The 15,934-nt window shown below is 35.9% G+C and overlaps 2 protein-coding genes across 2 annotated transcripts; both read right to left on the reverse strand.

Moving 5' to 3' along the window:
- Positions 1-95: 95 nt before the first annotated feature.
- On the reverse strand, positions 96-2,087 carry LOC135966078 (taste receptor type 2 member 31-like). Its single transcript, XM_065523500.1, has one exon. The coding sequence runs from the start codon at positions 1,425-1,427 to the stop codon at positions 498-500; it is 930 nt and encodes a 309-aa protein (XP_065379572.1). The 5' UTR covers positions 1,428-2,087; the 3' UTR covers positions 96-497.
- Positions 2,088-10,713: 8,626 nt separating this feature from the next.
- On the reverse strand, positions 10,714-13,447 carry LOC135966079 (taste receptor type 2 member 46). The gene is made up of 2 exons (XM_065523501.1): positions 11,629-13,447; positions 10,714-11,238 (listed from the first exon to the last, which is right to left on the reverse strand). The coding sequence occupies exons 1-2, from the start codon at positions 11,917-11,919 to the stop codon at positions 10,837-10,839; spliced, it is 693 nt and encodes a 230-aa protein (XP_065379573.1). The 5' UTR covers positions 11,920-13,447; the 3' UTR covers positions 10,714-10,836.
- Between the last annotated feature and the right edge of the window lie 2,487 nt (positions 13,448-15,934).

Here is a 15,934-nt window from a genome sequence, read left to right on the forward strand (position 1 = left end):
ATTTAGAATTGAATGACCTTACCATCCAAAAAGTGAGATGTTCTAACAACAAATTCTAAGCACACTGTGGTGTATTTGTGTGGATCAAATAACAATAGAAAACAGCAATATTTTTCCTGAGATAAGCTGTTAGTTCTTAATAATTATAAATAGACATTGTAAATTCTACAAATTAAATATAAAATACATGAATGAAAACCATGGCTTCGGAATTCTGAGTAATTTTTGTCATATTTTGTATAATTTGGCAGTTCATGTGAAAAAACAAAAAAGCATATGTTATTGTCAGTGTTCTTAAGTTTTTCATATAAATTACACACACACACACACACACGTATACTTCTTTTGACTAATTTTAGGTGAAAGACTTTTCTAGGTATATGTCTGGAAATTACTCATACACATACATTACAGAAAACACAGTAAGAAATAGAAAATGTTTCATACACCACCAGTTTGTTTTCTGCTAGAAGACACACAATGCCCCTCTTGGGAATTTATGGAGATGAAAGCTTCTGTCCTTTCACACAGTACCTCACGTTCCACAAAACTGAAAGAAAAATCTGCTTTAGCTTCTTGTTTCCCCAAATCACGATGAATGGGTGGGCTGAAGAATAGCTGAATCTAATAGCTTGGCAGAACATGAAGACAGGTTTGTTTCCCAGACTCTCAAAACTCCAAATTGATATAATTACAGACACAAAGTAAACGACACATAACAAGAGGAAGGAGATCACAATTTGCAAAGCTTTTATGTGGACTTTGGTGCTGGGATCTTGAGATCCTTTGCCATGGAGCTGCATCTTCTTCAGATGTTTACACAGAGAACAGATTAACAGCAGAAAACATATCAGCGTCAGAGTGAAAGGTACTAAGTTCTCTAGCGTGGTTACAGTCATACCTGGATGATAAATCGCATTCCTCAATATGATCTTCCAAGTCATGTTTTCTTCATATTCTTTTGTCCGTACAATCTCATTCATGTTTACCATAAAAAGATGACAAGCCAAAACCAGCAAAGGCCCCAACAGCATCACCAGAATGACATTCTTAACTCTCTTCTTTAAATGAAGAAAAATAAGGTTGGAGAAATTGGCAATCTTGAACAAATAAAATATGCTGAGACTAGTAGCAAGCCAGTTGCTGAAATGGCTGGTTACTGCCCAGACGTTATAAGTGGTAGTTCTTACTTCTATAGTATAAAACGCTGGATTCAACACAGTTGCATACCAATTTAATAATAATACCCAGAGCAAACCAATTCTGGAGACCGCCAGAGCAGTGAGAATTTGGTCAGCAAAGGAGATCTTTTGTCTCTTGACCCACTCAGTGGAATTTACCAACGCTATGAAGCCATTAGCACAATTTCCAATAACAAATGTAACCACTACTAGAATGGAAAAAATGATGGATAGAAAAGTCATCATGTCTCAATAGACAAAAAGAAAATTTTTAAATGCTGATGTTGTGTCTGGAGTTGGTTCCTGCAGGTGGGTTCGTGGTCTCACTGACTTCTAGAATGGAGCCACGGATCTTTGCAGTGAGTGTTACAGTTCTTAAAGATGGCACGGACCCAAAGACTGAGCGGTAGCCAGGTTTCAGCTCTTAAAGATAGCATGGACCCAAAGACTGAGCGGTAGCAAGGTTTATTGTGAAGAACAACAGGACAACCCTTCCACAGCATTGAAGGGAACCTGACTGGGTTTTTGCTGCCGGCTGGAACAGCCACTTTTATTCCCTTATTTGTCCCTTCCCATGTTCAGTTTTTGTCCTATCAGAGTGCCCTTTTTCAGTCGTCCCTGTGATTGGCTACTTTTTGGATCCTGTTGATTGGTGCGTTTTACAGAGCACTGATTGGAGCATTTTACAGAACGCTGATTGGTGCCTTTTACAGAGGATTCATTGGTGCATTTTACAATCCTCTGGCTAGCCACAGAGCGCTGATTGGTGCATTTTACAAACCCCATGCTGGCTACAGAATACTTCTCCAAATCCCCACTCGACCCAGGAAGTCCAGCTGGCTTCACCTCTCAATGAAATATGACTGGTTGTGATTGCTTGAATATCCTGACCTTAAATTCTATATGCACCTAATTTGTGAATGTGCTTGCTCATTCTTTTTAAATGTTGTGACCACTGTCAAGCCAGAAATCATCATGGCATGTTAATTGATGAGTTCAGTGATCTCTTTATGGAAAACATTCTTATTTTCAAACAACTCAAATTAACTCATTCATTCATTGTCTGTTCCTTTTATAGGCTGGAATTATTCATACTGAAATTGACAGGAAACATGAATCCTCATTTGCTAGTACACAAATAGGAGCATATTCTCTTTCAGTGTTTGCAATTTTTCCTTGTGTAAGCTATCCATCATTTGTCTTTAACGACTTCAGTTGTTAGGGAAGTTTTATAATCCAATACATAGTTCATGTAGTAAATGTCTAAGTTCTTAAAGGGAGCTTGTTCTTAACTAAGATAATCACCTATATTGACATTTTAAATGCCAGATTTAAATACACAGAATACAAACTGCTTTTAGCAAAAGCATCTAAGATTTTCTTGAGAACCACAGGCAGGCCAGTACTCCATAAGATCTGGTTGCTGCTAATACTTTTGTATAGCTTCATTAGTCACAAGCTCAGAAATACACACCCATATGCATGCATGGGCACACCGCTTATGAATGGAACAAATTATTTTCTCGTAACTTCCAAAACAAAAAATGAGTTTCCAAGAGGTTATCCAGATGAAATTAGTCCTATTCTCACACTCACAGTTTTCAGCCCATGAATGATATTTATTTATCAAACACATATCTAATTCTTAGGACTTTGGTAAAGTTTCTCTGGAGTCTAGTGTTTGAATATTTATTATTATATAAAATATTTAGCAATTTTATAAGAATTCCTGAGTACCGGGCTCTTTGATAGATAATCTCGCAGCATACTCCCATTGCAGGAAGACTGACTACCTTGCGCCTGGACTTGGAGTCCAATCATTTAACTTACTTTCATAAACAGAAAATTACTGCCCTTTGCGTAGAGATTTGAGATGGCTTCCATACTGGAGATTCTTCCTCTTTCCATTTACCATGAGAACATCACGTAGAAAGTACACTGTTCCCAGATGGAGAATGAGAAACTAATGAGGTCAGGTTGCCCCCAGCTGATCCACACTAAATTGGCCAAACTCTATCTCCAAGATGCCGAATTTGGCCCATCTCAAATCACCAGAGCCATCCATCAACCCAGCTTAGAAAAATGAAATCCAGGCCAGGCGCGGGGGAGGGTAAGGAGGGTAGATCACGAAGTCAAGAGATTGAGACCATCCTGGCCAACATGGTGAAACCCCGTCCCTACTAAAAATACAAAAATTAGGCGGCCTTTGTGGCGTGTGCCTGTAGTCCCAGCTACTTGGGAGGCTGAGGCAGGAGAATCGCTTGAACTCCGGAGGCAGAAGTTGCAGTGAGCCAAGATCGTGCCAGTGCACTCCAGCCTGGGCAAGAGAGTGAGACTCCATCTCAAAAAACAGAACACACACACACACACACACACACACACACACACACAAATGAAATCCAAAGACATGTGAGATATATATATCTAATGTAGTTTTAGAGGGTTTTCTCCTGCAGAAAAACATAACTGATAAAAGAACTCTGCTAAACCGAGAGTGTGAGAAGTATGTACATCTTTGTTGTGTCAGGAATCAGGAGCAGAAAGTAAAAATAGATGTGGAATGGCAAAGGTTTGTCCTGTGAGGTGGATAATTAAGTCTAGAATAAATCCTTTGGAAACATCTGCGCTTGACAGATAACATCATCTCAAATTTCCTTATAATGCAACTAAATAAGAAAATTCCTATTTCAACTATCTTAGAGTTGTATAAGAATGTATATACAGCTAATTGATTTTTCCCTTCAGTATATAATGAGATGAGTAATAATAATTTCTATAAGACATTTCTCCTGACTAAAAATTATATGTTAAAATTGTAATGCACACTTAGAAATGAACCAAAACAAAAATTGGAAATACCGGAATGTATCAGAAACAGTCAAGTAACGCTTATACAGGGCAAAAGAGGGAACATCGAAAACAGCCTAGGTCCATCTCCATGCCATTTTTCTGACATGAAAGTGGTAATGATTTTCTTCTTTTTGTAACACTTTGGTCAAAGAAAAGAATAAAAGCAAGGTCTAGGCATCCTCCTGCAACTTGGAAGAAATTGAAAAATGATTTGATGTAATAGCATTTTTGGATAGTAGCTTTTCTGTTTCTGGATCATCATCGCAAACTCTCCTCACAGAGAAATTCAGTGAGAAGTACTGGATCTCAAAATGTCACTTCGATTAATAAGACAAAGTATCTCAACAACAGCTCCACCATTCTATTCCATGATTTTAATTTTACGCTGTTTTTATCAGCAGAAATCAAGACTTCTTAGTTTACAACAATCTTTAAAAGATCAAATAGTGAAACAGTGCTTACAAGTTTATGAAAAACTGAAGGACGTCTGATACAAGTAGACTTGAAGTCTCATGGAAATAAACCTGAATCTAGTGCTTCTGTGGAATTCCACCATTTAATCCCTATCCGTGAATATGGTTTTGGTTATAGAACTACAACCTTTGAAATCCATCATCACTCACTCAAGTGTGACAGAAGATCTGAGGTCTTACCTCTGTTTAACAATTTGGTCCTAAAAACTCGCTCTTTAGAAATAAAAGCTTGCTCATAAAAATGTGTTATTTGCTTTATCTTTCTTATTAGGGAGTTCTATTTACACTAAAATCTAAATTGTTTCTATTGTGATCTTAGTGAAATGAGGATTCATTTAAGGTCGTCCATAAATAATTATTTGCTTAGGCAATGTATTCTAAAATAAACTACACTTAATGTTTAAACCTAAATGTATTGAGCTCGACTTGAACTTTGCTGTTTACTATTGTAACTTTCTCACAATGATGATCTTTTTAAAATTCCTTATTTTCCATATTATGTATTTAAATATTTCAAAAACAAATCATTCCATGAGATAGATGAAGATATACATGATGACGATGAGAATGATGATGGCAGGTGAAAGGGAGAATGCTTTTTGATAAATGTGATTTCAGTCTTGTTTCTAAGTACTGGAGTTCAGGGTGATGAGAGAACACTATTATTCCTCCTCATGGCCTCATGATACTTCTGTAATTCTCAGCATCAGGCCTAGACAAATACCCTCACATGGTATTTCATCAAGAATAATGTAAAACCAACATATTTTCAATGATTTATTTGCTTCTTCTTTTTTTCTTTTACTGCATTTTAAAAGTTGATAACAAAAGTGACCTCCAACAATTAGGATTCTATTTTGGGGATTTCTAACACTTTCAAATGTGTATCACAAATAATTAAATTGGAAATAAGCGAAAAGGTGTCTATCAGTCATAAATATTCAAATTTTGATGTTTCAAACTCATATTAACACTAAGATGGTGGATTTATAGTTCTTTCTTATCTTTTCTTTTGTTTTAATTAATTAAAGTAATGTTTTGGTACAGGTGTGGTGGTTCACACCTGTAATCCCAGCATTTTTGGTGGCTGAGCCAGGTGGATTGCCTGAGCACAGGAGTTCAAGACCTGCCTGGGCAACATGGCAAAACCTTGTCTCTACAAAAAAAAAAAAAAAAAAAAAAAAAAAAAAAAAAAACTAGAAAAAATTAGCAGGGCGTGGTGGTGCACGCCTGTTGCCCTAGCTACTCTGGAGGCTGAGATGGCAGAATGACTTGAGCCAAGGTGGCAGAGGTTGCATTTAGCTGAGACTGTACTTCTGCACTCCAGCCTGGACAACACGGCGAGATCCAGTCTCAAAATTAAAAAAGAAAAATTTTAAATTTTAACTTGGATTTCTTAGTACCATAATGCTCTATGCTCCTTTATTCAGCAAAACTCTAATTACAATGGTATCTATGAGAATTTGCTGTATCACCCTAATTTTGTACTTAGAAATGTACTTTATGTTTCTGCTTTTAACTTTTTTTTAATACACACTTTAAGTTCTAGGGTACATGTGCACAACGTGCAGTTTTGCTACATATGTATACATGTGCCATGTTGGTGTGCTGCATCCATTAACTCGTCATTTACATTAGGGATATCTCCTAATGCTATCCCTCCCCCCTCCCCCCTCCCCTTCCCCCTACCCTACAATAGGCCCCGGTGTGTGATGTTCCCCTTCCTGTGTCCAAATGGTCTCATTGTTCAATTCCCACCTATGAGTGAGAACATGCGGTATTTGGTTTTCTGTTCTTGCAATAGTGTGCTGAGAATGATGGCTTCAAGCTGCATCCATGTCCCTACAAAGGACACGAACTCATCCTTTGGTATGGTTACGTAGTATTCCATGGTGTATATGTGCCACATTTTCTTAATTCAGTCTGTCACTGATGGACGTTTGGGATGATTCCAAGTCTTTGGTATTGTGAATAGTGCTGTAATAAACATACGTGTGCATGTGTCTTTATAGCAGCGTGATTTATAATCCTTTGGGTAAATACCCAGTAATGCGATGACTGGGTCAAATGGTATTTCTAGTTCTAGATCCTAGAGGAATCGCCACACTGTTTTCCACAATGGTTGAACTAGTTTACAGTCCCACCAACAGTGTAAAAGTGTTCCTATTTCTCCACATCCTCTCCAGCACCTGTTGTTTCCTGATTTTTTCATGATTGCCATTCTAACTGGAGTGAGATGGTATCTCATTGTGGTTTTGATTTGCATTTGTCTGATGGCAAGTGATGATGAGCATTTTGTCATGTGTCTGTTGGCTGTACGAATGTCTTCTTTTGAGAAGTGTCTGTTCATATCCTTTGCCCACTTTTTGATGGGGTTGTTTGCTTGTTTCTTGTAAATTTGTTTGAGTTCTTTGTAGGTTCTGGATATTAGCCCTTTGTCAGATGAGTAGATTGCAACAATTTTCTCCCATTCTGTAGGTTGACTGTTCACTCCGATGGTAGTTTCTTTTGCTGTGCAGAAGCTCTTTAGTTTAATTAGATCCCAATTGTCAATTTTGGCTTTTGTCGCCATTGCTTTTGGTGTTTTAGACATGAAATTTTTAACACTTTTATTTTGTGGCATATAACATACATATACAGAGTAATAACACCTAACAAAAAGTAAGAAAAAATTATAATGTTAACGTTGATGCTACCAGACCTTGGTAAGGAAATAGAATTTGCCATTGTATATTTAGAAAACCCCATTGTGTCAGCCCAAAATCTCCTTAAGCTGCTAAGCAACTTCAGCAAAGTCTGAGCATACAAAATCAATGTGCAAAAATCACAAGCACTCCTATACACCAATAACAGACAAACACAGAGCCAAGTCATGAGTGCACTCCCATTTACAATTTTTTCAAAGAGAATGAAATATCTAGGAATCCAACTTTCAAGGGATGTGAAGGACCTCTTCAAGGAGAACTACAAACCACTGCTCAATGAAATAAAAGAGGACACAAACAAATGGAAGAACATTCCATGCTCATGGTTAGGAAGAATCAATATCGTAAAAATGGCCATACTGCTCAAGGTAATTCATAGATTCAATGCCATCCCCATCCAGCTACCAATGACTTTCTTCACAGAATTGGAAATAACTACTTTAAAGTTCAGATGGAACCAAAAAAGAGCCCGCATTGCAAAGACAAACCTAAGCAAAAAGAACAAAGCTGGAGGTGTCATGCTACCTTACTTCAAGCTATATTACAAGGCTATAGTAACCAAAACAGCATGGTACTTGCACCAAAAGAGAGATATACCAGTGGAACAGAACAGGGCCCTCAGAAATAATAAAACACATCTACAACCATCTGATCTTTGACAAACCTGGCAAAAACTAGAAATGGGGAAAGGATTCCCTATTTAATAAATGGTGCTGGGAAAGCTGGCTAGCCATATGTAGAAAGCTTACACTTTATACAAAAATTAATTCAAATGGATTAAAGACTTAAATGTTAGACCTAAAACCATAGAAACCCTAGAGGTAAACCTAGGAAATACTATTCAGGACATAGGCATGTGCAAGGACTTCATGACTAAAACACCACAAGCAATGGCAACAAAAGCCAAAATTGACAAATGGGATCTAATTAAACTAAAGAGCTTCTGCACAGCAAAAGAAACTACTATCAGAGTGAACAGGCAACCTACAGAATGGGAGAAAATGTTTACAATCTACCCATCTGACAAAGGGCTGATATCCAGAATCTACAAAGAACTTAAACAAATTTGCAAGAAAAAATCAAACCACTACATCAAAAAGTGGGCAACTGTGGTTGTTTATTGTATTTTAACACCTAAAGGAATTCCTCAAACAAAATTGGTGTTAAGCTGTTGTGAGGTGCTTGAATATGTAATATTTTCTCTCTACAGTCCACTAAATTCCTTTTTCTAGTAACCAGTTTCCTGGTTCTAATCATACAATCACATGTGTTTTGGTGGGCTTGTGCAACCTAACTAGGCTACCCTGTTGCTCTACCACCACCACCACCACTCCCCATTCCAACTTCATTCAGTGCTTTTGATGTGAGGACTAGGATGTTCCAGATTCAGTTTATTTAGATATTTGATTCAACGATGACCAACACAGTCAAAGATACTTCACACAGATGAGATCCAAATAAAAGTTTAAAAAAAAAAAAAAAAAGTAGAATTTCCAGCAATCCAGATACTCCCGATGAAAGTCTTCTTGTTGATATTTTCCTTCCTCCTGACTATCCCAATTGTTTTAATGATCACTCATATGTTTAACTGTAGAGATTTATTACCAAGGTAAAAAATTACAATGTATTAAAAACAATGTTTTTCAACATTATGTAAATGAGATTATACTAAATGTATTTTCCATCTTGATAATTCCTCTCATATCTGTGAGTATTAATATCTATGTAGCTCAAATTTGTTCATTTTCATAGTTGTATTATTCTGTTGTAAACATGTAAGTCTTGTTTGTTAATTTTGATTGCTGTATAGCATTCCATTGTATAAGTATGCCACAGTTTGTTTATCCATTGAGAGGACTGGTAGACATTTGGAGGATATCTCAACTTTAGCTACTGAAACTCAGTGATATGCATGTGTATGTATATGCATTCTGATAAGAGTGAAAATACTGGATCTTAGGATGTAATCCTTCATCGTAATCAGATAATACCATACTCAGCTGAAATGATGGCACACATTTATGGCACTCCCAGGAGTAGTGTATGAAAATTCCCATTGTGTCATATACTTTCCAAAATAAGTAATGTCAGGCTAATATATACATTTTTGTATTTACATAAAATGTTATTAAACAATATTTTCCAAGCCGTTTTCTATTCTTATTCAAAATGTATTTTTATTTCAATAAATTATATTAATCTTTTTTCATTCTATGATTGTTATTTCATATAAACTTATTAATAATGCTTTATGAATGTGAATATGTCAACACACTTCCATTTCATCACTGACAACAAGCTTACAATGTTACGGCACATCCTATAATTAATACATAGATTTCATAGATGCTATTTTAACACTTACAAAAAGTTTCACTGAATTGTTTTCCATAATTTCTATACTATTTTCACATTGATAATTTTTTTTTAGAAAAGAGAAGGTTGGAGTTCTCTTATCTGAAGTTTAGAAGGAATTTGATAAATGGAAGATAAGGATATCATTAGCAATTCAGGGACTTAGAAGTGCCATAGAAAAAATACTAAAATAATTTACATCAGAGCTCAATTTCAAAAAAAGCCTTTCTTTGGATCAAAAGTTGGAAGAAATGATTTTTTAACTGCATATTAAAGCCGATAATAGCATTCAAGATCATGATCATGATTTTTCATCCCTCTTATAGAAGACTTTTTTTTCTAAGCTATTCACATACTTGTATTAAATCTAATATTCCTCAGTACTGTTTATGAAAGACATAGATGAAATTTACTCTACATATGCTTGTCACTCAAATTTTATTGTGTGCATTGTTTTCTAACAACAATTCTGTTAGATTTTTACTAAACATAAAATAGGATTTCATAATGGAATAAAACCCCAAAGATACATCCTGATTATTGAGATAGAATTGAATGACATTATTATCCAAAAGTTATAGGTTAAAACAATGAATTCTAAGCACACTGTGGTATATTTGTGTGGTTCAAGTAACAATCAAAAGAGCAATATTTTCCCCAAGATAAGCTGTTAGTTCTTAATAATTATAAATAGACATAAATTCTTCAAATGAAATAAAAACTACATGCATAAAATAAACATGGCTTCAGAATTCTGAGGAATTTTTGTCATACTTTCTATAATTTGGCAATTCTTTGAAAAAACAATAAACAGCATGTTATTGTCAATGTTCTTCAGTTTTTCATACCCACAGAAATACACACACACACACATATATGCTTTTTAGACTAACATTAGGTAAAAGACTTTTCTAGGTATACATTTGGAAATTATTCATATACATACATTACAGAAAACCCAGTAAGAAATAGAAAATGTTTCATACACCACCAGTTTGTTTTCTGCTAGAAGACACACAAGGCCCCTCTCGTGAATCTACAGAGATGAAGGCTTCTGTCCTTTCACCCAGTACCTCACATTCCACAAAGTTGAAAGAAAAATCTGCTTTAGCTTCTTGTTTCCCCAAATCAGGATGAATGGGTGGGTGGAAGGATAGCTGAATACAGTAGCTTGGCAGAACATGAAGACATGTTCGTTTTCCAGCCTCTCAAAATTCCAAACTGATAGCATTATGACCAGAAAGTAAATGGCACATAACAGGAGAAAGGAGGTCACATTTGCAAAGCTTTTATGTGGACCTTGGTGGTGGGATCTTGAGATCCTTTGCCATGGACCTGCATCTTCTTCAGATGTTTACACAGAGAACAGATTAACAGCAGAAAAGATATCAGGGTCAGAGTGATGGGTACAAAGTTTGCTAGCATGGTTACAGTCATATTTGAAAAGTACATTGCACTCTTCAATTTGATCTTCCATGTCATGTTTCCTTCATATTCTTTTGTCTGTACAATCTGATTCATGTTTATGACAAAAAGATGACAAGCCAAAAATAGCAAAGACCCCAACAGCATCACCAGAATGACATCCTTAACTCTCCTCTTTAAGTGAAGAAAAATCAGGTTGGAGAAAGTGGCAATCTTGAGAAAATAAAATATGCTGAGGCTAGTAGAAAGGGGGATGAAGACGATTTGGTTAATTGGTATAAACATAGTTAGAGAGGAGGAATACATTCTAGTGTTTCATAGCATAGTAGGGTGACAGTTAACAACAATATACTGCATATTTCAAAATAACTCTAGGAGATTAGTAATGTTCCCAACACAAAGAAATTATAAATGTTTGAGGTGATGGATGTCCTAAATACCTTGATTTGATTAGTACCTATTGTATTTGTATGTATATATGAAAATATCACGCATACCCCATAAAGATGCACAATTTTTATGTATCAATAAAAATGATAAAATACAGAAATAACATTAAATTTAAAAATAACTAATGACTTAAAAACAATAAAGGAAATAACCAATGGAAAAAAAAAAAAAAAAAAAAAAAAAAGAAAGCCAGCTGCTGAAATGGTTGGTCACTACCCAGATGTTATAAGCAGTACTTCTTACTTCTACACTATAAAAAGCTAGATTAAACTCAGTTGCATACCAATGTAGTAATAATACCCAGAGAAAACCAACTGTGGAGACAGCCAGAGCAGTGAGAATTTGGTCAGCAAACGAGATCTTTTGTCTCTTGACCCACTCAATGGAATTTACCAATGCTATGAAGCCATTAGCAAAATTTCCAATAACAAATATAACCATTATTAGAATGGAAAAAGTGATAGATAGAAAAGTTATCATGTCTGAACAGACAGAAAGAAATTTTTAAAATGCCGGTGTAACATCGCAGGTTGTGATTGCTTGAATATCCTGACCTTAAAATCTATATGTACCTGATTTGTGTATCTGCTGTGCCATTCTTTTTACTTTTAATTGTCGTGACCAGTGTAAAGCCAGAAATCACCATAGCATGCTAATGGATGAGTTCAATGCTCTCTTTATGGAAAACATTTTTATTTTCAAAACAACTCAAATTAACTCATTCACTCATGTCTGTTCTTGTTATAGGCTGGAATTATTCATACTGAAGTTGACATGAACCCTGAATTCTCATTTGCTAGTATGCAAACAAGGACATATTAACTTTCAGTGTTTGCAAATTTTCCTTGTGTAACCTCTCCATTATCTGTCTTTAGCGACTTTAGTTGTTAGAGAAGTTTTATAACCCAATACAGAGATCATATAGTAAATATCTAAATTATTAAAGGGAGCTTGGTCATAACTAAGATCATGACCTATACAGTCTTTTTAAACACCAGATTTAAATACACAGAATTCAACCTTCTTTTATCAAAAGCATCTAAGATTTACTTGAGAACCACAGGCAGGCAGGTACTCCATAAGATCTGGTTGCTGCTAATACTTTTGTGTGACTTCATTATTCACAAGCTCATAAATAAATGCACAAACACACACATGTGCACACCACTTATGAATGGAATGAATTATTTTCTTGTAATTTCCAAACTATAAAATGAGTTTCCAGGGGGTTGTCCAGCTGAAATTACTCCTATTTTCCCACTCAGGGTTTTCAGCCCATGAGCAATATTTATTTATCAAACACATCTCTAATTATTAGGTCTTTGGTAAAGTTTTTTCAAGTCTAAAGTTTAAATATTTATTATTTAATTAAAATATTCAGCAATTTTATAAGTATTCATGGGTACCAGGTCCTTTGACATATAATCTTGCAGTAACCTCCCATCACAGGACGACTGACTACTTTTCCCCTGAACTTGAAGTTCAATAATTTAGCTTGCTTTGATGAACAGAAAATAAATATACTTTGCATAGAGATTTGAGATGGCTTCCATACTGGGGTTCTTCCTCTTTCTATTTAGGATGAGAATATCTCCTAGCTAGTACACTGTTCCCAGAAGGAGAATGAGAAACTAATGAAGGCAGATTGTCCCCACCTGATCCAGACTAAATTGGTCAAACTCTAACGACCTCCAAGATGCAGAATTTGGCCCACCACAAATCCCCAGAGACATCCCCCAAACCCTGCTTAGAAAAATGAGATCTAAAGATATAATATATAAATATATGATGTAGTTTTGGAGGGTTTCTCTTGCAGAAAAACATAACTGAGAAAAGAGCTCTGCTAAACTAAGAGTGTGTAAAATACATACAACCTTGTTGTGTCAGCAATTCAGGAGCCAAAAGGAAAAAATCGGTGGGGAATGGCAAAGGTTTATTCCTATGAGGTGGATAATTAAGGCTAGAAGAAATCCTTTGAAAAAATCTGGATGTGACAGATAACATCATCTCAAATTTTCTCATGTTACAACTAAATAAGAAAGTTCTTACTTCAACTCTCTTAGAGTTGTATAAGAATGTATACAAATAGTTTATTTTTCCTGCAGTATATAATGAGTAATAATAAACTTTTATGAGATATTTCTCCTAATTTAAAATTTTTATGTTAAAATAATAACGCACACGTAGAAATGAGCCAAAACAAAAATGGGAAATACCACAATGTATCATAAGCACTCAAGTAACCATGATGGCAGGCAAGACAAGGAACACCGAAAACAGCCTAGGTCCACCTCCATGCCACTTTCCAAGCCCGTAACCCCTTGTTCACATCTCGGGAGATAAGCAATACCCATAATTTATGATGATCATTTCCTTGATTTTCCTTATACTTTACCAATTAGGTATGCAACCCTAAACTGCACAGCTTGGTCTGGCCTGCTTTCAACTGTGTGTAGGTACAATCCTTCATGTTCTTCTTGGTTGTGGTTTCTTGGTCTCAACATTGTGTTTCTGAAATTTAGTCACAGAGTTGCATGTACATATGATTTTTTTTCACTTCTCTATGTTGTTCTCTTGTGTGGATTTACTGTAATGATTGATCTATCCTTAATATATATTTGGCCAGCTTTTTTTTGAACAATTATGAATAATTCTACTAAAGCATTCTCTCAAATATCATTTGATACAATTCCTTTGTATATATACCTTTAGATAGAATTACAGGGTCATTGTTCAAAATCTCCTCATAGATATAGAACAGTTCAAAAAATACTTTAAGTAAATTTACTTCTGTCACCTCTGCCTCCAGTCTATTTTTTTTGCCATTTGCCTATATATTATCAATTATGTAATTACCGCAATAAGACATTATTTTTGACAGTAAACATTCGTTTATAATTATGCATATATTTACCAAATCAGTCTCCAATCTTGGATTTTATTCCTTTTCCTTTTTTACAGTATAATGGTTTCTAAGAGGGAATCTTCTAGTCAGACTGTGAAGACAGGAAACCAGATACCCTGCTGGTTAGCGTATAGCTATGATGTGAGACTGCATTTTACAACTACTGCCTGCCTCAATATAATTACCTAAAAAAGCAGATGATAGATTGGGCATGGTGGCCCAGGCCTGTAATTCCAGCATTTTGGGAGGCCAAGGCAGGTGGATCACCTGAGGTCAGGAGTTTGAAACCGGCATGGCCAACACGGTGAAACTCTGTCCCCACTAAATATACAAAAATTAGCCAGGTGTGATCACTCACACCTATAATCCCAGCTACTCAGTTGGCTGTGGCAGGAGAATCATTTGAACCCAGGAGATGGAGGTTGTAATTGGTCAGGATCGTGCCACTGCACTCCAGCAGGGAGACAGAACAACACCCTGTCTCAAAAAAAAAACAACAAAGAAAGGAGATGAAAATAAAATTGTCTTTGGTTAATTTTGTTAGGAGTTAATCTATTCTTTACATAACTACTTTCAATTTTACCTGTTTGCTATAGGCAGGAACCAAAGATTGTTAATTATTGATTTGATCCCATTTTACTTGATATTTAAGATACCAGCGAGAACTTACATTTTTTTTCTTCTTCCTCTGAGACAGAGTCTCCCTCTGTTACCCAAGTTGGAGTACAGTGGCAGGATCATAGCCCACTGCAGCCTTGAATGCCTGGGCTCAAGCAATCCTCCTGCCTTAACTTCCCAAGTGTTTGGAACTATAGGCATGCACAACCATGCCAGCTAATTTTTTTAATTTTTTGTAAGGATGAAGTCTCCATATGCTGCACAGGGAATTACTGCTCTCAAGGGATCCTCCCTCCTTGCTCTCCCAAAGCACTAGGACTACAGGCATGAGTCCTCACATCCAGCCTGCAGTGGGAGTGCTTGAAAGTCAGATGCTACTTAGAGCTTCGGCTCATGTCCATCCCGAGGTGGATCTAATCAGTTTGCAGTTATTACTTCTTCCTGAATGTGTAATTGAAACCTGTAGAGTAAAGGTCATTATTATAGCAGGACCAAGGGGAAGCCTCTCAAATTCTCCTCTACTGGCAACGCAATGTATAAAATATAATAACTGCATTCCCTAAGGAATGGAATTGGTCACTGCCGTGACAAAACACTTGCAAGTTACAGGGGACAGTAGTCTCTTTAGATCTCTATTCACTTAACCTATCTGGCCTCTACCAAAACCAGATGAATTATAGAATGAATGCAGACTACCATAAACTTAAATCAACACTCACAAATTCTTTCCAGGATTTGCTATCTTCACTGAGCAGAGCAGAGCTTCTGGTACTTTTAATGTGGCTCGTGATTTGGTCAATATTTCTTAATCTACACCCAGTAAGAGGGAAAATCAAAACAATTTGCTTTGTATTGTAAGAATAATAGCACTGCTTCACTGTTTTATGTCAGGACTATGTCACTTCTGTTCTCAGTTTAATTTACATTTTTTAAAACATCGTGCTAATTTAATATATTAATAATATTACAGAC

This window comes from Macaca fascicularis, chromosome 11 (genome assembly GCF_037993035.2).
Source record: "Macaca fascicularis isolate 582-1 chromosome 11, T2T-MFA8v1.1".
Classification (NCBI taxonomy): Eukaryota; Metazoa; Chordata; class Mammalia; order Primates; family Cercopithecidae; genus Macaca; species Macaca fascicularis.